We start from the raw sequence: 27431 nt of genomic DNA, 5'->3' as shown, positions 1-27431 counted from the left end.
GGGTGGGCCCCTGGCATCCAGCTGGATGGGGCAGGAGAGGAGACAGGGGAGGAGAGCTGAGGACAGGGACTGAGTGTGGAGGAAAATTTTGGATGGGCTTCATGAGCAAGCAAGGCAGGGTGAGCCAAGAACACTGAGTGGGGAGGGGGGCTGGTCAGAGCCGGGTTGGGGGAGGCAGTGCCCTCTCTCATTCCTGCCCTTTGGCTGGGGTTGCCCAGGGCCCAGTCCTACCTCCTCCGTCTTAGTTCCTCCCCCCTGGCACTTAGCAGCCATTATGGGGGAGCAGATTGCAGCCCCCCTCCCCCTCTCTGGGAAGCAGGCACAGCTGGGGCCCGCCACATCTGCCGCATCAGCACACGGAACACAGCTGGGTGTGCCCAGAGCCATGCTCCCCAAAACACAAAGAGGGCGGGAACACCAGGAGAGCCCGGACCCCTGAGATAGACACACTGTCACCCCTGCCAGCAGACACTCCTCAAAGTGAAGCAACACCCACCAACACACGCTCCCTCCTGTGCAGAGACTGAGAACTGGCAAACACGCAATTACCCAGCCCCGCCTGCCACCCCCGCTCCTCTCCTGCAGCCCCCTCTCTTTCCCTTCCTTCTCCCTAAGGCTGCTTTCTGTCGCCAAGGCCATCCCTGAATTGTCCTAGGCTAGGTGTGGGGGAGCAGGGGGTCTCATTGGCACCAAGAACACCCTTCTAGTAGGGAGACGGATGGTCAGGGATGCCTCGGGGTCTCACCCTGGGAAGCCGCTTACCCTTATCCCAAGATTGTACCCCTTCCCAGAAGGAGGCCTGCCCATAAGGAGGCCTGCCCACAGACGGGGTCTCCATGCCACTGGACCACCAATGACCTATTCCCGTGGCTCGCCGATGTTCCACCGGCCACCGCAAGGAGGCGCTGTGTGCTCTCAGTATCTCCAGACCTGTTCTGAGCAGCTCCAGGGGCCAGCCTCTGCCAACCCTATTATCCCGTAGTCCTCTACTCTGCTCAGCTCATCGCTCGGCTTAGCTCTGCCACCCCGGGCGTGTGTGGGGTGTCGGATTCTGCCCATAACAGGAAAGTCCTCCTTCCCAGAACGGATGATCAAGAGTTTCTTCTCTCTCCTTTTCCTGGCTAATAGCCCCTGATTAAACCTGCCTCCTCAAAGACCTCATTTCGGCGCTCTCGTCTCCTTGGCCGGGTGTCTTGCCCTCAACTCTCTCCTCCCTGCCCCCTCCCATCATCCCACACGGCACCCGCCGCCCCCCCCCCCATGCCCCTCGGAGCTTTAATCCCTCCTGCTGCCTTGCCGCCTTATCTGCTCCCAGCAGCTTTCGCTGCTGCAAAGCCCTCCCCCCCCTCCTTCTCGGGATCTTCCCTCTCCTTCCTGCTCTCTGACCAGCGCCCCCTCCTGCCCAGCCTCTCTGTCACTCAGATCCCCCCGACTCGGGGCTCCCTGGCGGACACCAGATCAGTGCCTGACGGCCCTGTGCCCTCTCTCCAGGATGCTCAACCAATTCCCACTCTTTCTCTTAGCCCTCTCCACTGACCCCTCAAACTTCGCCCGGCTTCTGGCCAGTCAGGATTTGTATCTTTTCTGCTTCCTGGTCTCCCTTTCCAAGTCCCCTCCCTGGCTCCTCCAGATTCCTCGCATCTTGGACCCCAACCTCTCCATTCCTGGTGGCCAACGACCTCCGCTTGAGAATACCCAAATAGGGATAGATGGTATGAATGAAAGGCAGAGGAGCATGGGCTTCCCTGGGATAGCCCAGGGAGGGCCTTGCGCGCGGGGTGGGGTGGGGGTGGGGGGTTGCATGGAGTACTGGTGACAATTGGGGGCAGGGCCTGACGGTGGGACGCTAACCCTCTTCAGTTGCCTCAGATCACGTCCGGGCCTCCCCATCCCCCTTCGCCGGGACTCTCATTAACCGCTTCTCCTGCCTCGTCCGTGGCATAAATAACCCAGATAAATCAGCCCGCCGTCCGCCCCCCGCCCCTCGGCCCCCGCACAGCCCGTTTGTCACCGCTGTTCGCTCGCCAGCCAGGCCTGGCCTGGCCACCCCCTCCTCCGCCCCCCCATCCTTGTCCCTTCCCGCCCACGTCTGTCCCACACTGGCTTCCCACCCCCTGGTCAGCACCAGGTCCAGGTTTCTGAGCTGGGGCGGGTGGCAAGGAGGTGTCCCCTTGGGATCAGGAGGCTGGGGATTCGATCTATGAATGCTCCTTAAGAGTTCAAAGGTCGTGCTGTTTATGGATAGAGCCAGCCAGCCAGCCGGGGAGTCAGGAGCCCACAAATGACAGGAAGGAGCAGGAACCGCTTCCTTTGGGGGCGTCCCTGGGCTGTGAAGAGGTTCCCTGAGAACCCCTTCAGGTTCAGTCCCGGGAGGCCTGGGTCTCCCCTTGGGGACATTTTGCTCAAGTAAAAACTCTAAGCATCCTCCTCCCAGTACCCACTAGCTAATCCGTCCTGCTCTCCCTGTGGCCTCCACCCCTTTCCCGGCATGCCTAGCACAGAGTACTCCAACCTCAGCTTCCCTATCTCGCTACCCTTCTCTTTCCTATTTTCAGGAAACCTAATCCGCATCCCAGGGCAGGGAGAACTGGCCTGTGAACAAATCTGAGAAATGGGGATAATTGGAGGGTGGAAGAGTCTGAGCGGGGCTCACATCCCTGCCTGAATGGCAGCCCCGTCCCCACACACCCAGCTCCGGGATCCCTAGAAGCCCCTCCCCCTTGCTCACCACCAGTTTAGGTCCTGGCCGGCCCCCTTCAGCCCTCTTTCCCCTCCCTGGCAGGGGCAGCTGGTCCCCAGGGAATGGGTGAGAGGAACGGGGAGGGGCTGAGGGAGCCGGGGCGCAGGGCTGGGGGTGGGGGTGGGGAAGAAACTGGGCCGGGCCCCAGGGACCAGCTGGGCAATGAGCCGGGGAAGCTGCCGGGAGGCTAAATGAGGGAGATTATCACCCAACTGCAGCCGGGCAGAGAAGGAGGCAGGCAGGGAAGCAGGGAGAGAGGGGGGGAGAGGGGACAGGGCCAGAGGCGAAGGGGTGTGGAGGGATAGGAAGGGGGCCAGAAGGGGCTGGGGAGGAGTGAGTGGAAAACACCAAGAGATGGGCTGGAAGGATGGGGGCCCCCACTGAGCATAACCGGATTCCTAGAGGTCTGGGAGACTGGATTGTAGGGACTTGGGGACAATTAGAGACAGCTGGCCACCGGGCAATGGTGGGAGTCTGCATGCAACAAACTGCTGCTTCATTCCGGTGGCCTCGAGTCCCCCCCCACCCCACCCCCACACAAACCCCAGTTACCACCCAACCTCTTTCCTTTTAGAGGTGGAAGGGTCCCTGCTGACCTGAAGAGGGGAAGAGGGTATTATCTGGGCTCATGATGGAGGTCAATGTGCGGTGGAGACAGCTTGACCCTGAGATCTCAGCAGATAGCCAGGTATTCAGACAGGATGTCAGGGCGGTAGGGAGTGTGCTGGGGAGAGATTGGGGGGCAGCTCCCACTCTCTTGGCAGAGCCCCAGACTGAAGTAACCTAAAAAAAAAAGCAATTAAATCACCTTTTTAAAAAACCCAGTAAAGAAAAATCGATATTGGGAGAAAAGGGAAAAGAGAGGAGGGAAGGAGGAATAGTGTGCTTGTAGCTCCAGGTGGGGGTGGGGGGCTCTGGAAAGGTCTGGGGGTCGAACAGGGAGCGTATGGGAGAGTACTGCCAGGATATGGGGTGGAGAGGGAGCTGTCGGCGGCCACTTGGACCCTTGCATAGGAACTCGGCACCTGCTGCCAATACCAACTCGACTTTCTCCTGCTGTGTCCCAGCCAGAAGCAGCCGGAACCTGTCCCCAGAGGTCGTCTCTCCCCAGCTCTGGGAGCCTGCTGACCTAGACTCATGGGAAGCCTGTGGGGGAAACCCAACTGTGGGGCCCTGGGAAGCCACTTTGCTGAAAGATTGGGGACATCTAGTTAGAGCACCGTGCATGGCTAGGACTCGGGTGTGTGTGGGTGGATTCCACACAGGAGTGACCCTCACTTAGGGGTCTGACCTCGCCTTGTTGCCAGGGTGGGTTGAGCAGCAACCTGAACCCAAGGGGAGCCACACTTGGGACCCTCCCTCAGGGCCAGGCTGAGACTGCGGGGCCAGCCTGACGCAGGGGAGGGGTGGCCGCTGGGCAGCGCGTGGACCTCGGGCTCTAATCCCCAGCAGCTGCCGTTTCCCTCAGATCGATTCCCTTCTCACTTTTTTTTTTTTTTTCAGCTGCTGGTTCCGCGGCTTGGATCGATGGAGCCGCCTCCCCCTCCCCTCTGAGCTTCCTCTCCCTGCTGCTCATTAGCGCCCCGATTAATCAGCCCCCCCTTCCTCCCCAGGACAAGTGCTCCCTCCCCCCATGAGGATTCACACTTTCACATGCCCCTTGGAGGGGGGGCACAAGTGGACTATTCTTGCTACCCCCCAGAGGGAGGTACCAATGTATCTGCCTCTGTGAACCAAGAGGGGCTCCTACCTCCTCTTGTGGTGATGGTCCATGGGTCTGAGTCCTCCTCCAAGGTAGCAGCCTGCAGGGCTCCCCTGCCTGGCTCTCCCGGGGGACAGGACATCCTTGGCACCATATTTCCTTAGTTTAGCATTTCCATTAGAGCCCCCACTCACCTTCCCACTCCCTCTAATAACCCCCCGTGGGCTCTTCATTTCCTTCTCCCCTGCCTTTGCGCTCTTTGCTCCCTGGTCTGGCACCTCCAGCTGCCCTCCTTTTCCCCAAGCCGGGTCATAGCAAGGGATTTGGAGCCTACAAGGCTAGCAAAGTGGCCACAGATGAGCACGTCGGCCAGGGTGGCCGCTGCTCCAGTCACAAGAATGGCTAGAACTGGGACTGGGGACAAAGTCAGAGAAAGGGACCCACCGGTGCCCCTCCTGGAACGGGTAGGGGTGTGGCGGGTGTTGGAATCAGCAGCAAGGCTCTAGGGAAGGAGAGTCCCGGTGAAAACCACAGCTGTCCTTTTTATCTTGCTTGCCCATCCCTTCCTTCCTTCCCTCCCTCATTCAAACAAGTGGCTCTCTCAAGGAGTTTCTGGAAGCTGCTGTGAGTGGGGCAGTGAGATCAGCTGAGGCTGGAGTCAGGGAAGCCAGGAGCTGGGGGACAGAGTTGGTTGACCCTTCGTGGGGTGTGGTCCAGAAAAAGAGGCAAGGAGGGAGTGGGCTGAGCCCTCTGAGCATAGATAGCACCATTCCCTGGATGGCCTGAGACTGGACTCTCTGGGAGCCCCCACAATTGACTAAGGTACAGCGAGAGTTTCAGAAGCACCCTCAATACTGGGCTCTCCATCCTGGGCTGGGGTAGGGCAGGGCGGGGGGGGGGGGCGTTTTCCCTCCCTGGCCTGGCTCCTGCCTCCCGTGCCAGTGCCCGACGGTGAAACGCTGTTGACATGTCCTGAATTATTAAGCACGGGGTGGGCTCCAGAGCACATGCTGAGCGGAGCGGCTGGGGCTGCGCGGCGGCGTGGCGGAGCAACGCTTGCTCCCTCGCTCCCTCGCTCGCTCGCAGGGACACACGCAGGGGCTGACAGCTGTGCTGGTGCTGATAAGGGAAGCCACAAGGAGACGATCGAGGAGAGAGACAAGCAAGCGGCAGCAGAGGCAGCAGCGGCAGAGGCAGCGCCGGGGCTGCGGAGCCGCTGGGAGTGGGAGTGACGCCCCCACCTCGGGCCCCCACCCTGTCCCCATCCTCCTCCTGATTGCCCTGAGTTTTAGAAGAGCAGCCGCTGCCGCCACCGCCACTCCGGAGGGCACCAGGGCTGCTGTCCAGGGAGAGACAGTAGCAGTGAGGCTCTGGCCAGTCCCAGCAGCCGGGGACAGATGCCGATCGAGATTGTGTGCAAAATCAAATTTGCTGAGGAGGATGCAAAACCCAAGGAGAAGGAGGCAGGGGATGAGCAGAGCCTCCTGGGGGCTGCCCAGGGGCCAGCAGCCCCTCGGGACCTGGCCACCTTTGCCAGCACCAGCACTCTGCATGGGCTGGGCCGGGCCTGTGCCCCAGGCCCCCATGGACTGCGCAGAACCCTGTGGGCACTGGCCCTACTCACCTCACTGGCTGCCTTCCTCTACCAGGCAGCCAGCCTGGCCAGGGGCTACCTGACCCGGCCTCACCTGGTAGCTGTGGACCCTGCTGCCCCGGCCCCAGTGACGGGCTTCCCGGCTGTCACCCTCTGCAACATCAACCGATTCCGGCATTCGGCACTCAGCGACGCTGATATCTTCCACCTGGCCAATCTAACAGGGCTGCCCCCCAAAGACCGGGATGGGCACCGTGCAGCTGGCCTTCGTTACCCAGAGCCTGACATGGTAGACATCCTCAACCGCACCGGCCACCAGCTTGCCGACATGCTCAAGAGCTGTAACTTCAGTGGGCACCGCTGCTCCGCCAGCAACTTCTCCGTGGTGAGTTCTTCTAGCCGGGCCACCTCAACCTGGGGTGGCCCAGAGGCTGAAGTGGGGCGTGGGGGGTGGAGGGTGGTTCTTGAGGGCATCCTCAACAGGGCTTCCCTTCCTTCTGCCACCACAGGCAGGCCTCGTGTCTCCCCCAGCTGGTGTTTCCCTCTGGCTCCTCACAGCCCTGGAGCCGTGGAAGCTCAGAAGGGCTTACCCTCAGTGGTACAGCTCCTCTTCAGCTGCTGATGCTGATGCTGCAGTGCTCAAGCTTGGGGGGCCAGGGGCATCCCTGGGGATGGGCTCAGGGTCCTGAAGCTGGTCTTCATCCCAAGGCCAGACCGACTGAGCGCTACTTTGCTCTTGTTCTTCTTTTCTTCTGGGGCTACCGGATTCTTCTTCTTCCCAGCAAATGAAAGTGATGGGGGAGAGGGTTGCTGGAGGGGAGAGGTGTCCCCGTCAAAGGAAGGACTCAGGGCTGCCTTCTGGGGAGCTGGCCCAGCCCGCCAGCTGGATGGAGATGGTCTTCGTGTATACTGGGTGACAGTCTCTTCCGTCTCTGTGTCTTTCACACACGCCCCTTCACAGCCGCCCTCACACATCCCTCTTTCATGCTCCCCTTGGTCTTCCCTGCTTGCCAGGGCCCCCACCCCCCTCCAGCCCCTGTTCTTGCTGCTCCCTTGCCTGGCTCGGGCTCTCACACTGGGAATCACTCATTCCCTCTCTGTGCATAACTCACCCTCAGAGCTGGCACATGAACACACACACACACACACACTCCTACTGCTCAGGGACACAGTTTCCTTGCATACTCCCTGTCATGCACATTCAATGTCCCTGTCACTACACCCATATGCACACCTGCACACCCACACTCCCAGAGAACTATTCATTCCATGCCTGTACCCCAGCTCACAGCTGCCAAGGATGGGGTCATGCTTGGGATGCCATTCCGCTCCCGACACCAACCCTCCATCTGCCCCAACCTCTTCCCTCCATTCTCCAGGCAGGGACAACTGTCACCGCCGCCCCCATGTGTGTGAAGACAAACACATGTACCCATACCAGCAGCGGAGCATCAGCTCTGCCTGCTCTGCCCGCACATCTCCCACAGTCAGGTGTGTGAGTGTGGAGGGTGTGTCTTGGCCTCTGTCAGGTCTATCAGGGTTCCTTTCATCCACATTCCCAAGCTAGTAGTCACCATGTGCTTGAGATGCCTGTCCCCAGTTCCTAGTTGATGTCTGTCTTTATGTATGTATGTGTGTGTGTGAGGTTTCATCCTTGTGGCTATGGCCTGGTGTATGAGCAGATGTGTGGTGTTAACCTGACGCCCATCACACCCGGCCTCCAGCAGCAATGGGTACTTTCCCTCTTAGGAGCCTGGCTCCCTATCCACAAGCTCGCCTCACTGCCTCAGTGTTACCAGGAAACCTGCATCAACCAGGTTCCTGGCCCCACTGTGTCTGCAGTGTCTAGGGCCTCTTGCTTTGGGGTTGTGTGGGTGGGTTCGGTGGGTGGGAGAAATTAACATGAAAAGGGGGCAGGAGGGAGGAGATTGTACCAGGAGTGGAACTAGGGAATATCAGCCTGTTGTCTGGCTAAACACTCTGTCTTCTAGGAAAATGAAATACTGCTCTCCAAAAAAAACCAGAGCTGGGGGAGTCCCTACAAAGGAAGTGGTGTGGAGAGTGTGAGCGTGGCCTTTGGGATCCACGGGACTCCTGTCTTGCAGTCTCACCCCTCTGCGATGGGGGTGGGGTGGGGGGGAAGAACTCAGTCTCAGCAAGTGTTGCCAGGGCAGAAATCAATGGGGTCTTTGTGTCCCTGAGTTTGTGTCTTAGGCTCCAGTTGGGGTGGACAGGAAAAGGGAAGGGTAAAGATGACACACGCCAATGGAGGAGAGATGGAGGGCATTTAGGAAGTGAGCGGGAGGTGACAGAGGGTTTCTGTTAGGATGAGAAGAGCCCAGAGAACACAGCGGGCAGGGATTCCCTTGATCCAAGCTGAGAGTCCCTGGAATCCTGGGAATAACTGGGGTGGAGGTGGGGTGGGGGAGTCAAGGACAGCTTTCCCTAGGTCCTTTGGTACTCTGGGGCTGGAGACAGGAGGGTCAAAGCTTATGGACCTCTTCTATGGGGCTGTCCCAGGAACATCAGTGCAAGTCGGGCAAAGCGAGCACTGGGGGACAGAATTCCCCCCTTTGGGGTTCTTGTTCCCCGGTGCCCACCTTAGCCAAGACTCAGCCTCCTGCCCACACCCCATCCTCCACCTGCTGCATGTAATTCCTTCTGGACCTGGAGTACTTGGTTGAGTCTGAGATAGTTGGGAGCTGGGCTGGGGCTCATGGCGATGGAGAAGGTTGGATGCGTTGCCTGGGTGAGGCTGGGGAAGGTGAGGTGGAAGGGAAGGGGAAGGAGGACTCCAGGCCCCTGGTGAGGACACGAGGTCCATAATCAGCTCTGCGGTGAGGGTGTGGGCTGCATGATGGGGATTTGAGGGTCTTTGGTAAGGAGATGAAAATTGGAGCCCGTTGGGGTAGCGCCTGCCCCCGGAGTGGGTGGTGGAATGGTCAGTGACTGTGACAGACAGGCTTCGGTAAGGGACTGTGATGTGTTTTCTGTTGCTTTCCCTGTTTCCTCCTTCCCACTCCCCACTCTGCTGTGACCTTTCCTCCGGAATCCAAGTTAATAAATGTCACATTTTCCAGCCTATTTTTACTCTGGGTAATGTGCCCTCCCCCAGTCCCCCAAGCTTCTGCTCTTGCTGCTGGTACCACTGAAATCACTCTCACCCCCATGCTCCCAAATATCCCTTCCCGTTTACTCCTAGGCAGGCACTCAGAATGCTCGCCGCTCTGTGTGCCTGCACACACTGGGTCCTGGCTAGGACCTGGGGGGGGCAGTAAAGAAGGGACACCCTAGTCCTCAAACCCTGTCCTCAAGATGCCTTCAGTCTCACGGAAGAACAGGGACAGGGATGCTCAAAAGCTTAAGCAACCATGCAAGAGTTAATCAGCCATGCAAGCAATGTCATAAGGTGCCAGGATTAATTGCCAGATGAGGCTCCTGGATGGTAAGAGCCCGAGTTCAGAGAGAGAGAGAGAGAGAGAGAGAGAGAGAGAGAGAGAGAGAGAGAGGCCACTCTGGGCTAGGAGGGCTAGGAAGGCTTAAAGGATGAGGCAGCCTGACTGAGATTCAGAGAGGAGAGAAAGAGCGACATGGTTTCTGAGGTGCAACGCTAGGACCATTTCCACACACACCCCATCCTCCACGAAGGCCCCTGGCTCTTCTCTTCCCTTTTCTCCTTCACTCAGGCTCACACCAGCCCGTTCCCACTTCTATCTCATGCTCTCATCACCACTCCACTCCCCGACACTGTAGAGGGCTCCCCCTCCCTTCTCCATGCCACTGTCCCCCAACTGTGTGCCAAGCCCCAGTTCGACCTCCCTCATCATGGCTCACTCGCAGTCTGTCAGCTTGGTGGGAGGCGATTGCTTTCTCCCTAGCCTCCCTTGCTTGATCTGTACAAAGCAAAGGTGTCTCTAAAAGGCAGCATCTCCTCTCAGCAGGGGGACTGCACACCATGTGTGCGCTCCGGAGCTGTCTGATCGCGTGGACTTGAACCTCGGTTCTGTTCAATTCCGCGGCCTTGGAGGAAACCAAAAGGCTTCCATGAGCATCCATTTGTGTATTCATTACATAGGCTACGGGGAGGTGGTGAGGGCAAGCTGCCCGGAAAGAGTTTCGCACACTGCCTGGCATGCGCACAGTATACACTCAGCAAGCGTCAGTTGCCACAAACACCACCACCTCAGCTCCTGACCGTCCTGTCCTTTAACCTCGCTGCTCTCAGCATCACCCCATGGTTTCTGATCCCTGCTCCAGAACAACACTGCTTGCCATTCCCTAGTCTTCCCCCCCCCCATGTAGCTCTCAGACGCTCACGGTCCTCTCTGCAGTCATAGCCCTCCCAAGCAAGCATGCACATGTACATATGTGCATTATACTCTATAGGTCAGGGTTAGATGATTAAACCTTCTGTGGTGATGGAAAGAAACCTCCCATGGACTACCGTTGTCGGACGCGGTAGTCACTAGGCATGCATGGCTGTGGAGCATTTGAGATGTGATCTGGTATGTGCAACTGGTACATGCTGGACAACATTACTGGTGAACAAGGTTCAGATTGCCTGGCCGAGGCAGGGCTAGAATTACTGATGGGACTAGAGGATACACTTACGATGATGTTTTGTGGGCTGCGATTAGAAGCCAAGCTGAGGTCCCAGATTAAGCTGAGGATGGAGCCAGTGTCTTGGGGTTGGAAGCTTTGGGGTGTCTAAAAGCATCCTGTGAATGCAGATACTTCTTTTCCTAGAGGCAGACACGACCTTGGTCTCTTCTCTTCCATGCCCCTGCCTGAAAACTGTGGCAGGAAGGAGGAGGGAATCCCTTAGCGGGTAGGGGCAGGGCCCAGCTCCTGGTTGTAGGACTCCCCAGGGTCAAGGGTGCAGACAGCCCCTAGAAGGGTAGGAGACCAAGGCCCCGTGGGTACCTCACTGTCTCCATCCCCTCTTGGCTCTCAGGCTTCCCTCCCCCTCCCAATCCTCCTTCCCCACACGCTGGTGACTGCCGTGACTATTAATCACTCGCCCTGTTCTCTTCCTCTCTACTAATCAGGCACAATTAGACAAGGCCTCTTCCAGCTGGGCAGTCCCCCCTGCCCTCCCCCTCCCCTCACAGCCCTCCCCATCCGCTACCCAGGACAGCTCTGAGGCAAGGAGGACTTCATGCAAAGCCCTCTGCTACTCTGGTTGCCCTGACCCCCAGTTTGGGGCTTTTCAGGGAACCTCCTCTTTCCATCCATTTCCGCCTTAGTTCCCACACTCTTGTCTAGTGTGGTAGTCAGGCCAGTATTGGCAGGCTGTACCTCTGACCTCCTGCCATCGGCTATAGAAGGGGCTATCCCATGCTCACTTCCCAGCTCCAGACCTTCCCTATAACCCCTTGGCTCTAGAAAGGGGGACATTCCATCTGATGTGGATCCAGGCCTTTCACATGCCAGACGAACTTTGTTAACTCTGCCTGAATCCCCTATCTGGTCCTCTGTCCCTACGGTCCCATTATGTCCTGAGGTGTGAACCTCGTACACATTTAGTGAACATCTAGTTGAGGGCTGCTCTTGCCTTGGGGAGTCGGGCGGGTGGAATCCGTGAAAGCAAGGTAGTGAAGGGTGGGATCTCAGCCTCAGCTCTCGCTAACTGCTGCCCTGTGTGAGGGTGTCAGTATGCTTCTGTGGCATCAAAAGAAGCCCCAAATCTAGTTGCTTTCAATAAAAAAAATCCCCTGATTTTAACAACCCTGTAGGCTGCCTACAGTTCAGATTGCAGAGCCCGGGTGGGTACTGCACACCTCTTACTTGGCACTGGCTGCTGCTCCTCCAGTCCGCCTGGAGGTGGCGCTCTCAGTCTGGCTGCATTGGCAGTGAAGTTGGTGGACACTGTTAGGGAATTATGCCTACAAGGAAGGGCAGGGGAAAGCATCACAGAGGGCCGGTCTTCAAGGGCAATGGGGAGGGTCGTGAGAGGCATGCCCCACCCGGCCCCACTCAAGAAGCCCTGTGGCCTCTTCATTAATCAGGAATCAGCCCCGAGCTGGGCTCATTATCAACTCAGCTTCTCCTCGCACTGCTGGAAGATGCTGATTAGCATCTGAAGAAATGGCCCCCATACGTTCCCCTCCTAGCCTCTTTATGGACCCCCATGCCTGTCCTTGGGCTTCCAGGGGGAACCTGCCCCCTCTTGTGGTGGAGAACAGGGCTGCCTGACCTAGGTCTGGGCTGAGGAGCAGAAAGGATCAGAAACCTGGAGGCAAGAGGGTCCTAGAGATCTCAGAGAAAGTCCAGCCTCTAGGCTACTGGACCCACCCCCTGGACAGGGAGTGGAGTGGAGATAGAGCCCAAGAATGGTCCAGGAGAAATGGGCAGCCTCCCTGGAGGAGAAGGAAGGGCAGTAACCTCGAGCTGGGGAGAGACCAGCTTTTCCTGCCCTTTCTGGCTCTCCTGCATCCACCTCCTTTCAGCACCTGGATCAAGGAGGTGGGGACAGCCAGCTCGATGGGCAACATGGGCAGCTGGAAGACGATCTCATCTACCAGAATTGTTGTGCATTTGGTTGTCTTTGTTTTTGCGTTTGGTGGGCCGTGACAGAGGCTTAGGGTCTTTAGAGTACCCCCCAGCCCCTACCCCTACTCCCCACCCCCGAGCCTGGGAGTAGGCAGGAAGACAGAGTCTGGGGCTGAGAACAGAAAGGTCTAATGCTGTGTGTCTTCTAGAAAGGGCCAAGGATGCCTGCATTTCCTCCCTTGGCTCCCAAGCAGGGGGTAGCAGGACCGAATATCCAGCCCACCCCCTAAGTGTTCACAGTGCCCTTGGGACACCGCTTTGGGTTGGAGGGGGAGCAGTTCCAGAGAGATAGGCATAGGCTGCGGCAGGCGAGGCAGCCGCGAGAGTTCAGAGAGGAGCCACGGGATGATTAAGGGGAAATGGAGGATTGATTTAGGAGGAAAGATTAAAGGAGCTAAATCCGTGGCGCTTGGCTCAGCGGTGACTAAGCGTGGACAGGATAATAGCTTACAAATGTGTGAAAGGTGTAAATACCAAGCGGGGGGTGGGGGAGGCAGCTTGGCTGGCCAGGGGAGTGGGGACAGGGGGCTGGGCAGAACCCGGGCAGGGTTGGAGACTCCTGGGGGACTGCGCGGTGGAGTAGGCCTCTCCCTGGCTGGGATGCAAGCGGACGTTGAGGTGTTTGGGAGCCTCTAGTTTCAAGAGGAGGTTTCATTTCTACGGCCCAGCTCCCTGGACCTCGGGGTGAGTGACCTCCACATTTCACTCCAGCCAGGCTAGCGACTGAGGTCGCGGGTTCAGATCTTCCTCTAGCCCTTCAGCGCCGCCCCAGCACCAGGCTCACTGGCCACGTCCAGCCCTGGTCCCCAGCTCCATCTACTCCTGTCTGCGCTGTTCCAGCTCCCGCCCATTTGATCGCCTCCCCGGCCGCAGCGGGGGGCGGGCGACGACGGGCGACGGTGTCTCCCTCCGCGGTGGAAGCCTCTGGCGCTGCTGTGTGCGCGGAGGTCACTTTGCCGAGGAGCCGAGAGCCGAGGGAATGCAAATGAGGCGAACCCGGGGAGGAGAGCCGAGGAGCCCGAAGGAGACGGAGGGAGGGCGCTGCTCGGTGATGGATGCCTGCCCCGCAGGAGAGGCAGCCAGCAGGGAGCGTGGCCCGTGGGTGCGGCCTCGCGGTGCAGCGCGGGCAGCTAGGCCTGAGCTGCTAGAAGTGCGTCTAGGACAGGGGCTCCTGATGGGCGCCCACCCACTTGTCCAGCGGACACACACACACACACACCACCACCACCACCACCACCAACAACAACAACAACAGCAACTATTACTATTACTGCAACTACCCCAGTTCTCCCCGAGTTTTGTTGGAATTGAAAACTCCCGCCCACCAACTGTGAGTGTGAAACTCTTCTGGCAGTTTTGTTTGCATCAAGCGGCAGGAATGCCGGGGAAGGACTTAGTTACCAATTAAAAACATTATCGCCTGCAAAATTGCCTTTCTGGGGTCTAATGCTTAGGCAACGGCTGCCCAGGAACAGGTGTAACTGTTTCCCTGGGTCCTGGAGTCCCTCCTTCATCCACTTGGGAAACAACCCCGAGCTCCCCATTTCATACTTCCGCTTCCTGTGCCCCCTCCTATGCTCTGGCCAGTGGGCCTTAGCCAGGTCCCCCTCCCCATCCACCACGGTTCATTAGAGAAGGGTTCCCTGAAAAGCATGTGGGTGGCATTGGGCACTGGGAACTGTGTACTCCACCTGGGCTACACTTCCACTGTCAGACCTACTGGAAGTGAGGGAAGTAGCGTGTCTCCCCTAAGTCTGCCGGATGTCCTTCCTGGGTGGTGGGCCAGCCAGCTTATTCAAAGATGCATTCCCTAACCCTCCAACTGGAGCCAAACTCCTGTTGCATCGGCCGTGGCCTTGGCTAGGATCTCCAGCACAGCATGGCCCACCGCCATGTGTGTGTGTGATTGTCAGGTTTGTGTGTTCCGTTCCCTCTTGTCGACCTGGCACTTTGAATACGCCTGGCACATGGGGTAGGTGCTCAGTGAACACTTTTTGAATGAATGCATGCGTCCACATCAGACAGCAAACTCCTTGAGACAGTTTTGTTCCGGGATGTATCCCCAGCACCAAATTCAGTGCCTGACACATTGTAAAGGCTCAAGGGATACTGTCTGACACATGGGTTGTTCCAATACCCACCATTCTCGCGCTCTGCTACATCATGTGACCCTGGCAACGTTTCTTACCCTCTGTGCCTCCACCATCTTGTCTGTGAAATGGGGACAATGGAAATAACTTCTATCATCCCCCGCCCCCCAGCATTAAAGAGTTCATTTATGTAAAGCTCTCAAATCTGTGCTCGGTTCAGAGTAGGCATTTAGAAAATTAGCTGTTGCTAATGTGCTATGTTATCTCTTTTCTCATGCCAACTTGGAAGGGTACCTGATTTCATTCCCATTTCACAGATGAAAAATGGAGGATCAGGGGGGTTCCGTGACGGAATCTGAACCCCACAGACTTCAGTAAGAACAAGTCCTGGAGGTCAGCCAGGTTGAGCTTTCCATCTGCTGGAAGAGCCGCGTCTCCGAGCCTGTGAGGTTTGCTCTGAAAGAGCTCCATGCTGATCAGTTCCTAAGGGCAGACATCTTTACCGAGAGGCAGAATGCCCTGTGAAGATGGGCCCAGTGGGAATCCAAAGCAGCTGTGGTCTCTGACTGGAAGCTCCCTTCCCGAGGTCGGCCCCCCCTCTCTGAGTGTCTGCCATGCATCACTCAGGAATCTATCTCTAATCTGCAGTCCTAACCTGAGGAGGAGGATTGCTGGTTGCCTTTTATGGAGGTGCAAACCAAAGGCATGAAGAGATTGTCAGGCACTCGGCTCTTGATCCCTGCCTCAAGTTGTTTGTTAAGGTTGACGGAAGAGGTGGGATTTGAACTCTGCTTTGTCAGGCTCAAACTCTTTTCCATCTCCCCCGTGTTCGGAGGCTTCTGTATCTATTCCCAGCATCACAGACCAAAGCTGGGGTGTCATGCATATGATTTTACTTTACAAATATCTATTTACTTAATGAAGGGGGGGGGTCTCGGGGTGTTGCCCCAAATTCCTGGACTGAAACAATCCTCCTGCCTCAGACTCCTAAGTAGCTGAGACTACAGGGCCTTGCCTTTGGGTCTGGTATTTTTTCTCCTTTCAACTTATAACTATCCCCATGAAACAAGGCAGGCAGACATTTTTCTGGAAGGTTCCATTTGACAGAAGAGAAAACTGGGGTTCAGAAAAGTCGAAAAATCACTAACCCAGGTTACAGGCTGTTGTTGGAGGTAGACTGCAGCCAGACTCGATGTCCACTGACTCGCAGGGAGGTGACAGAGTTATCGAAGAACGCTGGCACTGGTTGGGGTGGTGGTGGACTGGATTATAGTGCTGAGTTTTATTCCCCATGGGCTCTTGGACATGAAGCTGGCATCTTTAGGCTTCTGCTTTAGCCTTGTTTAATGGGGGGTTGGTCCGCGTGATCCCAAACTTTTGGCCAGCACAGACATTCAAGCATTTTGAGTTGGCACTATCGTTCTTCCTCTGTCCCTGGAGAGGCTAGAGAAGGATGCAGTACTAAACCTGGATCCTGGGTCACCCCTGAGTACAGCCATGGCTTAGGAGCTCTCCCAACCAGAGTGCTAGTCATGGCTGGATGAAGACGTATCCAACCCCTTCTATTGGTCCACCGTGGACTCCCAGGCACTGGAGGGTAGAGGGGAGTTCATTCTGGGGCAGCTAAGGAGGAGGCACAGGGGTGGACCTCACGGAGGAGGGCAGAGGGATAAAGGAGAGGGGCTGCCATCTATAGAGAAGTAGCTAGGAGGTGCTGGGGTCTTGGCAGAAGCTGGGTGCCCAGAAGGCGGTGGAGATAAAGCCCAGGCTGCAGATTAGCTATGGGATTAGCTGCCCGGTCTTTGCTGCTTCTGGCTGCTTCTTATCTCCTGGAGGCCCAGGGCCTTCTCCCACATAGCTGAGCCCTGGCCCTACTAATTGGCTATTAACCCTATGGGCTTTGTGGCTACAGGGAGGAAGAGGAGCTAGGGAGGGCTGAGGGGGGGGGGGAGCTAGCAGCCAGGCAGAGAGAGCTATCTTGGGAAATGGGAGCTGTGGATGGATGGAGCTCAGAGGGCTGAGAGAGAAGCCATCGCTCAGGGGAGCAAGCTCTGGACAGATCTCTTCCAGCTCCTGATCATTGTCTCAGGCAGATGGGGAGGGCTGGGGGTTGGGGGAAGGGAGAGAGAGGAGACTAGGGAGGGCATCTGGGTAACCTTAGGCCTATCGTAAAATCTAGGAGGAAGACAAGATACAGAAACTGAATACTCACGTGGACAGAGAGAAAAGTAAATAAGATAGAGGTCGACAAGGCAAGGGACAAAGGGACCAGACAGCATCTAGGCGAGAAAGATAATAAACAGGGGGGGCAATGGTTAGAAGCAGAGAAACTGAGTCCAGAAGGACTCTGGTTGGGTGCCCAGAAAAGGTAAACCAGGGAGCTAGAGAAATGGAGAGACAGACAGATCGGAAAACAGACAGTGACCCGGGCCACTGCTGTTGGGAGAGATAATCAGAGAGGGACCAGATGAGGGCTGGCTAGAGGAAGCTGGTGGAGGGGACCCCAGCTGTCCTGTTTACAGCCCATCCGCTTTGAGCTCAGGGAAGTTCCGAGAGGCTACACACTCCAGCTCGGGCTGGTATAGCATGGGATTGGAAGCCAAGATAGAGAGGAGGTGATAGGGCTTTGACAGGATCAAGGCCCCGTGGGCAGCGCTTCGAAGCTGAGGTTATCTGGAAATGGCCCTTCCGCCATCAGGACACTTCATGGCCCAGCGCCAACCCTCTCTGTGACTGGGCCCCCAGGCTCTCAACTCTTGTATACACACACATCCTCCTTTCGGGCCAGTCCACGGGGAGGAAGCAGTGGACAGCCAGTGGGACCTTGCGGCTGAACGGCCGTGCCGTCTCCATGGAGGAGGCTGTGGGCTGTGCTGCCACCAGAATTCTACCACTTAGGAGCCAGTGGCTGGCTCCATCACCAATGCCCGGGCCAGGGACGGTCTCCGGGGCAACGACGTGCTCTTCCCAGCAGTGGGGCCTGACCCAGGCTGTGCGGGTGGTCCAGTCCCGACAGCCTGGTCTGTCCGTTCTCTCTCGAGTGTCCTTTGAGCCCGGACTATTTTCACACGCCGTTTGTGTCACTCACAGCCCCCCCCCCCCCCCGCCGGCATACAACCACGTCACCAGCACATTTGCTAGGTAATCAACTCCTCCCAAGTGAGGTGTGAGCTCCGTCGTGCAGGAGGCTGGACTCACTGTCCAGTGGCCTGCGTCTGTGGACCTGTGTTGAAATAGAAACCTCCAGGACAGTTCTACCAAGGGAGCATCTTTCATCCACTGGGCCCACGCCAGGCATTTCCTAAGTACTGACTGTACTGTACATGGGGTTCCGTCTGGTTCAAGTCTCTCCTGCCCTTTGCTGGCTGTGTGCACTTAGCCAAGTCCCTTTCTCCTCTCTGAGTTTCAGTTACTTCACCCTTCGCAGCGGCAACAATTATCTCATGTGGCTTGCGCCGAGGCTCCAAGGAGAAAATATACCAAAAGCAATTCTGAAAAAGACCTGAGATGCCGGGTGGTGGTGGCACACACATTTAATCCCATTACTTGGGAGGCAGAGGCAGGCTGATCTCTGTGAGTTCGAGGCCAGCCTGGTCTACAAAAGTGAGTTCCAGGACAGCCAGGATTGTTACACAGAGAAACCGTATCTCAGGGGGAAAAATTGACGTGGGATGAAATGAGGATGTTTGATCATGCTTGACGTTCTCCTGCCCTTTGCCTTTCCTTTTGCTAATCTCACTGGACTTTGGGAATGCCCAGAGGGAAGGAAGCAGCGATCCATGCTTCAGGGTATTGGAGACCTGTGAGTGAGGCTAAGCTCCAGAGAGACGGTGGCATTGCTTGGCAGACACGCGTGAGCAACACAGACCCGGGGTTCCCTCGCATAGCCTGGGCCTCATTTAGCCTCTCAACGCAAGCATGCACTCAAAACTGGCTGAGTTGGCAGGAATTGATTCCAGCGTCTTCTTGGCCTGAAACAGGAAGATGTTGGGCACTTCAACATTCCCTGTATCTGCCTTTCCCATGTTACCAGGGAGACAGGGAATCTTGCACTCAGCCCATTTCAGGTTCCTCTCTCTCCACAGACATGTCCCGAGACCATGACAAGGCCCAAGCTGTCTTGCTTGACTCTTGTATCTCCTAGTCATTTTCAGTTTTAGCACCGGAGATGGAACATTGGACCCCCCCCCCCCCCACACACACACACGGCATTCACTCTACCACTGAGCTATATTTCTGGCCCTCTTTGCTTTTCTTATTTCGAGACAGGGTCTCACTAAGCTGCTGGAGCTAGCCTTGAACTCAGTTTGCAGCTCAGGCCAGCCGTGAATTTATAGTCCTCCTGCCTCAGTCCGGAGCTGCTGGGGATTACAGGCCCGTGCCACCATGCCTTGCTCACCTAGACCTTTCTACTTACTGTGCGGTCCATGGATCAGCAGGTTTGTAGAAACGCAGAATTTCATTCCAGGGAATCCTTCTGCCTCCATGTACTAAACCAGAAGCAGCACGTTACAAAGGGGATCTGGGTATGAATCGGCATTTGAGGAACGCTGATCTTGGAGACCGATGCAAGCCGGTCCAGTTCTCTGCGCTTCTGTCTCCTCATTTGCCCTCTGGGTAGTTGTGGGGCTTCGATGAGCCTGAGCATGGACCCTAACATGCCTGGGGCACTTTGAATGCTCTAAGGTGTCTGTGATGCCCGCTCCTGTGAGGTCCCTGGGATGCTCCACAGGGGACCTACTGTGATGGAGGGTACACAGGACTGGATCCAGACGGGGACAAGGACTGGACCCCAGAAGCTGGAGGGGACAGAAGACACCAAGAGGAAGGGGCTGAGGAATGGAGCTGAAGGTACAGAGGAGCAGGGGAAGGAAGGTCCAGTACGAGGACATCCCAGCTCTCTCCATCCTGAGGATACTAGTAATGAATCAGGGGAGTGGCTGGAGCTTTGCATCCCCATGAGTTCCATCCGACTGGACCACTAGCTGTGTGGCCTCATTCCAGTCACTACACCTCTCTGAGCTTCAGTTTCCTTTTCTGTCGCCAGGGTCATTAAACACGTCTAAAATCAGAGGCCCCGGTAGATGACACAGCGTAGCAGTGGGTGTTTTCATGTTTTGTAAATGTCAAGGCGCCGGCTCTGTGCCTTTTTTGTTGTTGTTTCAGAAATCAGTTTGGGAGGAGGAAGTCCTGGGGTAGGGGGTGGGGTGGGGGTAGGAGATTGCTGAAGCTGCAGATAGCTAACTCACCAGAGGAGGGAGGCCAGAACTCTCCTACCCCACCCCCAAGATGTCCCGGGTGGTGGTCCCCTCAGACTGCCTCAGAACTCCACTTTCCAGGCCTCGGCTTCTTCAGCACTCTCCCGCCGCCGCAGTCAAGCCTGGGGAGATTCTTTCCCCTTCGCGCCACTTCGTGCCCTTTCCCAGCTCTTACAGTGGGAGCACGTGCGTTCCCAGGAGAGGGGTGGAGGTGGTGCTGGAGCACACTGACCCCCTTGCCCCCAGAGAAGGCGCTGCCTGTGATGGGTTTGACCCAGGGGCACGTCTCTGCGGGGTGAGCCTGGCACAGGGGGGCAGCCAGCATCCGCCTCTTTTTCAGTAGCTCTCCCACTCCAGGGGCTCAGTGACTCCAGGCAGCCGCTGAAATCCCCGGGCTGAGACTGTGCCTTCATCTTTGGATCACCAGCGCCATCTGGTGTCTGTGGGGCAGAATGCTCATCAAGGAGACGAGCTGGGCTTTGGATAGGAAAGGTTTACGAAAGCTCCTTATGCACCCCACAATGGAACAAGTGTATGGGGACACCAGGCGGGTTCCCTGCTCCTGTGCAGCGTGCTCTCTAGTGGAGGACATGGGCAATGGACAGGGAAATGAGTAGATGAGCAAAATCCCAGGCCTTGATGCATATACCGAACAATCTAACCGAGTGAGCATGGGGTGTGAGGTTGACTGGGGCAGGACAGCTAGCTCTGCCACGCCTGGAGAGAGAGCGACAACAAAAATCTGAGGTGAACAGGAGTACCAGATGCTTGAGTTTGTCACAGTTTCAGGAGTGGAGGGGCAGAAGAGAGTCAGGGCCACACTGAAGGGCAACTTTAAGGCTAGGGCAAGAGTCTGACTTCATTCTCTGGAAAAAGGGAAGCCATTGTGGTTTCGTGTAGTCTAGTTTAAAAGTAAGTTTTACTGGGGCTGGGGGATGGCTCAGTGGGTGAAGGGCTGGCCATGCCAGCGTGAGGACTTTGAGCATCCACGTAAAAAGCTGGACACTGGGGCACGTGCCTGTAATCCCAGTGCTGCGGAGGCAGAGAAAAGAGGATCCCTGGAGCTGACTGGCCAGCCGGCCTTGCCAAATTGATGATCTCCATGCTCAGTGAAAGGCTTTGTCTCCAAAACTAAGGTGGAGGGTGCCTGGGGAAGATACTTGATTTTAAATCTCTGGCCAGCTCCACCTGAATGTACAGACCGGGTACAAATGCACTCAAGCACAATAATGAAATAAATCTTATTGTGCATCCCTTATTGTGTATACCTGTAGCATGGTGTGTAAGCTACAGACAAAATCTGGCAGGGGGACTTGGTTGGCTTGAGTGCTTTGACAGCCGTGTGGAGAACAGAAGGAAGGGATGGATGAAGGGAGGACCAGGTAGGTGGAGATCCTGTTAGTTTTCTATGGGAGGGGAGGGAGGAGGTGCAGATTTTAGGGCTCCTGTCTCAAAAAACTAAGTAGCAATAAGAGGACCCTTTTCTCAGTGGAGGGAGGGCAGGACAGGAATAGCAAGAGTCTGAGCTTGAGTGGTGCACATGTGTATTCCCAGAGCTCGTGTGGTTAGAGCCAAGAGGATTGTGAATTCAAGGCCAGCTACATGGGGAGCTCTTGTTCACGCAGTGCAGCAACTCTTGGGTAGGGAAATTCCTGGGGTGCTGCAAGGCTCTGGGGAGGAGTAGATCCAACTTGAACTACATGGTGAGAACCTGCCAGAATATTAAAAAAAAAAAAAAAAGAGTTCTGTTACTGATATGTTCTATCTCCCTCCAGGTCTACACTCGCTATGGGAAGTGTTACACCTTCAATGCAGATCCTCAGAGCTCACTGCCCAGCCGGGCGGGTGGCATGGGTAGTGGCCTGGAGATCATGCTAGACATCCAGCAGGAGGAATACCTACCCATATGGAGGGAGACAAGTATGGGGCGGGAAAAAGATAAGGGCCAAGTCAAGGGTGGGGCCTGGGCTCTGCTCTCTGTCTGGAGTAGGTTCTGAAGCTCCTCATCTCTGCTGTGCAGATGAGACGTCATTTGAGGCTGGTATCCGGGTGCAGATCCACAGCCAGGAGGAGCCTCCCTACATCCATCAGCTGGGTTTTGGTGTGTCCCCAGGCTTCCAGACTTTTGTGTCTTGCCAGGAACAGCGGGTGAGCATTCCCAGCTAGTCCTAGCCTGGGCACAGCATGATGAATCTCTGTTTCAAGGGATGCTGGCCAGATCTGCCTTGCAGACATCCAGTCTGCCAGCCCCATGGCCTTGCTGGGGCTACTGACACTGGAGGACTGGCCTTGACTGACACACGCTTGGCCTTGACCTTGTCATGCCCCATCTCTGCAGCTAACTTATCTGCCCCAGCCTTGGGGCAACTGCCGGGCGGAGAGGGAGCTCAGGGAGCCTGAGCTTCAGGGCTACTCAGCCTATAGTGTGTCAGCCTGCCGACTTCGGTGTGAGAAGGAAGCCGTGCTCCAGCGATGCCACTGCCGGATGGTGCACATGCCAGGTGGGCACCTCCAGCCAGTCTCTGGTGCCACTCTTCTGGGCTCTTGAACTTCCAGGGGGCAGAAACATGTGTACAGTGTGTACACGTGTCCACACTCATGAGCATGTGCTCATGGGTATGGTCTGGTTATTTGTGCATGTTTTCCTATGTTTGGGAATGCATATATATACATGCTTGTGGCATGCTAATGTATATGTTGTGTGTGTGTGTGTGTGTGTGTGTGTGTGTGTGTGTTTTGGGATTGTGTGCATGAACGTAAGAGTATACACATGGTTGCGTAAGTAAGTGAATGATTACATGTATATATGTATATATGCCTTTTTATTGTTTTTATGCATGTTCTTATACATTGATCTGTTATGTACATGTGCAAACATGCATAGATGTGGATGCCCACATGGGTGTGTGGCAAGGGAGACGGGAAAGGACTATAGATCTCAGACATACTCTTCTCTCCTTCCAGGCAATGAGACCATCTGCCCGCCAAATATCTACATTGAATGTGCCGACCACACACTGGGTGTGTGTTGCCTTCTCGTTCCCTGCCTCTCCCTGCTCTCTTCTCCTCCTCTGTGGCTTCTCACCTCTCCTCCCAACCTGTCCTGGGGGAGGGTCTTGCTGAGGTTGAGCTTTATCTCATGCCTCAGGGGGACAGGCCTGAGGGCTTCCGCAGGTTCAGACACTCGGGTAAGTGGTGACAGGCCATGGGGAGATACTGCAGAGAACCCAAGACTGTGAGTGAAGGGCTGGGTTTCTCATCTCAGTTCTGCCATCTCTGTCTCTGTCTCTGTCTCTTTCTCTCTCTCTGTCTCTCTCTGTCTCTCTCTGTCTGTCTCTGTCTCTGTCTCTCTCTCTCCCCCTCTCTCTGAGAAAGTGAAATGACTTCTGAGCCCTAGGAAAAATACATTGCTGGATGTCAGTATGGGTAAAACAAACTCCCATCTTTCCACAGGCCTCACCTGATCTGCAGCTCATCCATCCATCCATCCACCCACCCATCCATCCACTCCCCCACCCCCCTAACAACTGACTGATTGATTCATTCTCTAGACCTATTCAACCTGTTCTGAATGTTGAGAGTGAGGGACCAAGAGTCCTGTCCATGAACACTTACTGAGGACCGATAGTAACAATGTAACAGTTCTTGAATAGGGTGTTACAAGGGCCTGGGGAGGGACCTGTGGCCCCAGTCTGCAAAGGCCAGAGGATTCTACGTGGAAAGCTACATATTAGCAGAGATGTGAAGGGCTCTAGGAGCAGGGATAGCATGTCCCATGTCCCAGATATCTTGTGGCTAGAGAAAGCAGGCTTTGTCTAGGACACCCAAAGGTCACTATAGCTGGAGGCAGAGGTCAAGGGAGGCAGCAGAAAGTAGAAGAGGGAGGTTCTGGGAAGCCAACCAGGGCTTGAGGCTAAGTGGAAAGGTGAGTGAGACACCAGCTAGGAGTTCACTGCAGAAATCTAAATGTGATGGGCCTCTGGGGATGCGTTTGAGATGCTGGGTAGCAGACTGGTGTACCGAGACCCCCTCTATGCCCCCATACCGCCTGCACCTGTCGGGTGTGCAAGAGAACATTAAAAAAAAAAAAAAAAAAAAAAGGAACAGGGCGGGCGGCGTTGGCGCACGCCTTTAATCCCAGCACTCGGGAGGCAGAGGCAGGTGGATCTCTATGAGTTCGAGGCCAGCCTGGTCTACAGAGTGAGATCCAGGACAGGCACCAAAATAACACAGAGAAACCCTGTCTCGAAAAACCAACAAGGGAAAAAAAAAAAAAAGGAACAGACGCATCCGCTGGAGAAGGGGAGCCATGGGTGTGGGGGAGAGTCCATGAAATAAGTGACACCAGGGAGCCTTCACTCTCGGGCCGGAAGGAAGGAAGGAAGGAAGGAAGGAAGGAAGGAAGGAAGGAAGGAAGGAAGGAAGGATGGATCACGGAACAAAGAGAGAGAGAGAGACAGAGACAGAGACAGACAAAGAGAGTCAGAGAGACAGAGAGAGAGCACACACCTAGGGCTGTGTGAGAGGCGTGGACGGTGGCAGTGTGGCCCAAGAGGAAGAAGGCACCCTCTGCCTACCTGTGGCCTGGAAACTGGAGAACCGGGGAAGAAGTACCCAGGCTCCTCTGCCCTCTCTTCCTCACCCGCCTGACCACAGGCTGGAGGGCAAAGGGGTCAAGGTGACGGATCTGACAAGGATCAGCAGCCTCCCGGGGCATAAGGCAGGGAGGAAGAGAGTGGAAAGAGGGCCTCCCGGGGCGAGCAGGGACATCGAGCATATCAAGTGTGTGGACCCTGTTCGTTCTGTCTATCCGTCCGTCTGTCCACCCATATTCCCCCCTCCCATCCCAGCATCCTTTCCTTAACTCCCTGTGTGTCTGAGACCTCGTGTTGACTAATTCTGGCAGATACGCTCTCACCTTCGGAGCCACGGGCCCTCCTTGTCCCAGGCAGCTGGGGACAGAGGGGGAGATCTGTGGAGGTGCTGCCGTCATGGGTAAAGTTGGTTTGAGGCAGCCCCCGCAATCAGCATGCTCTAGGAGGTGGCAAGTCTGGCCCCTCGGATGGACTTGCCAGCTCAGGCTAGGCTCTGTGCCTGTCCCCATAGCCAGCCGCCGGGGCTGTGGACCCCCCCCCCCCCCCACCGCAGCTGGGGCCTGTCTTTGTGTCGCAGACTCCCTGGGCGGAGGCTCTGAGGGCCCATGCTTCTGTCCCACCCCATGCAACCTGACTCGCTACGGCAAAGAGATCTCCATGGTCAAGATCCCCAATAGGGGCTCCGCCAGGTACCTGGCGAGGAAGTACAACCGCAACGAGACCTACATCCGGTAAGACATGCCCACAGACGGGCTCTGTGGGAGGGCCCTTGGGCAGGCCCCGGGGCATAGTAGTGACTGAGAATGAGCTGCTGCTTTGTGTCTACTGGGTATCCTGCCAGGGATGCTATTCACCATCTTCCTAACTGCCATCCTTTGAGTTACATCCTGGTCCACTTCCAGGAATGCCCTTCCCGGCCCAAGTCTGAGTTGTCACAGCTCCTAACACACATGCCTGCCACTGCGGATGCCAGTGTTTAGACCCGTTTATGTCTTTCCCCTCAGATACATAGGGAGGTTGAGGCCAGTGTGGACTATATGAAACCCTTTCTCAGAAAAACAAAGTAACCACAAAGCTAACACGGCTGGACCCGGCTCCCTCTGAAGCCACCAGCTCCCCAGCACATGGGGGTCTTAGATCAGGATCAGCTAGCCTGGGGATGCCCTTGACCGCTGCCCCCTCAAGACCAGCAGCCCCACACGGCTGTCCTTTCACACTTCCCAGGGAGAACTTCCTAGTCCTGGATGTCTTTTTCGAGGCCCTGACGTCTGAAGCCATGGAACAGAGAGCAGCCTATGGCCTGTCAGCCCTGCTGGGTAAACCCTGACCTTTGCCCCCACTCATGTGTGGCTCAGCCCAGCCTGTTCCCACTGACCCTGCCCTCTTGCTCCTCAGGGGACCTTGGGGGACAGATGGGCCTGTTCATTGGGGCTAGCATCCTCACCTTGCTGGAGATCCTTGACTACATCTATGAGGTAAGGGCATCTACGTAGGAAAGGCAATGTGAATGGACGTGGCTCCTGGGTGGGCAGTGGGCTCAGGGTTCTAGAAGTGCCTGAGGGTCTGGCTCTGAAGAGGCTGGGTTGGGGGTGAGGACCCCTATGAAAGGGCTGGCTAGGCACCAAGTCCTGTAACTGAGACCCTTCTATACACCGCCTTGACCTGCAAGGTCTCCTGGGATCGACTCAAGAGGGTGTGGCGACGGCCCAAGACCCCGCTGCGGACATCCACTGGAGGCATCTCTACTTTGGGGCTACAGGAGCTGAAAGAACAGGTGAGTGACCTACTCTCCCCCCAAACCTGGAAAGCACCCTCTCTCCAAGGCCAGAAGAGAAGGAAAAGCCACTGTTGAGACGTGAGTACACAACTTGACCTCTGTCCCATCCCCTTTTTCATTTTACAGAGTCCCTGTCCGAGCCGGGGACGTGCTGAGGGTGGAGGGGCTAGCAGCCTGCTTCCCAACCATCACCACCCTCACGGGCCCCCAGGAAGCCTCTTTGAAGACTTTGCTTGCTAGGATGGTGCTGTGTGGGGAAGTACCCATGAGTCTGGGCTTCTACCCACCCAGGCCCCCCCCACATATCTCCTGGTCCTGGGACAGAAGACCTGGGGTAGCCCAGGGCTAAGGGAAGGGGTGGTGCTCACTGAGAGGCCAGGACTGGGGTCCTGCTCTCCCCGACCCAGGCTCGGCTGCCTTGCACAAGGGTCCTTCTTGTCCACACTCCCTGCTCCCAGGCGGGTGTCCAGGAAGGGCTGGAGACCAGACTAGAGGCCCCTGCGGAGGGGAGGGGAGGGGGGAAGAGAAAGACGGGGGAGATGGAACCCTGGCAGGGCCCCGCTGTACATTTGTATATATTCAGGGACTGGGTGGGGGTGGGACACAGACATAGAAGGGTGGGGCTGCAGGGGAGGGTGACACAGGATAGTCAGGGTCCCAGCCCTAGAGGTAGATGGCAACTCCTCGGGACCCAGGCATGCTGGGCTAGTTCTACTTCCCCCTCTCCAGGCCCAGCTCCCCTCTTGGCAGGGGGAGTGGGTGGCCCAGCAGGCCTGGCCCAGCTCCCAGTTCCCCCTGTACCAGCCCCACCCCAAGTTCCCTCCATGGGGGGCGGGCGGGCGGAAGACCTTCCAGGCCTTGGCTGAGCTTAGGGGGAGGGGAAGCGGCCTTCTCAGTCCTTGCTTCCTAAAGACTGGTTTTATAAAGTGCAGGCGAAATTGGGAATAAAGAGTCACAAAGAATTCTGTGTCTGTGTGTGTGTGTGAGAGCGCGCACGCGCGCGCGTGTGCTGGCATACGCTTGCCAGGGGCCGGGCAGCTGTAGGACTTGGTCCCTGTGAAAGGAAATGAAAGCCCTCACAGGAACAGGGCCCCTCCATCCTTAGAGTCAGTTCTCACCGCTC

General features: G+C 56.5%; 1 protein-coding gene across 1 annotated transcript; it reads left to right on the top strand.

Annotated features, from left to right (window-relative positions):
- Nucleotides 1-5382: 5382 nt before the first annotated feature.
- Nucleotides 5383-27268, top strand: Asic4 (acid sensing ion channel subunit family member 4). Its single transcript, XM_006972140.4, has 10 exons — nucleotides 5383-6421; nucleotides 21712-21856; nucleotides 21957-22084; nucleotides 22275-22437; nucleotides 22901-22957; nucleotides 25109-25262; nucleotides 25756-25847; nucleotides 25927-26006; nucleotides 26201-26305; nucleotides 26435-27268. The coding sequence occupies exons 1-10, from the start codon at nucleotides 5840-5842 to the stop codon at nucleotides 26546-26548; spliced, it is 1620 nt and encodes a 539-aa protein (XP_006972202.3). The 5' UTR covers nucleotides 5383-5839; the 3' UTR covers nucleotides 26549-27268.
- Nucleotides 27269-27431: the final 163 nt, after the last annotated feature.

The sequence above is a fragment of the Peromyscus maniculatus genome, chromosome 13, assembly GCF_049852395.1.
Source record: "Peromyscus maniculatus bairdii isolate BWxNUB_F1_BW_parent chromosome 13, HU_Pman_BW_mat_3.1, whole genome shotgun sequence".
Taxonomy (NCBI): Eukaryota; Metazoa; Chordata; class Mammalia; order Rodentia; family Cricetidae; genus Peromyscus; species Peromyscus maniculatus.
This window is presented reverse-complemented; position numbering and strand designations above follow the sequence as displayed.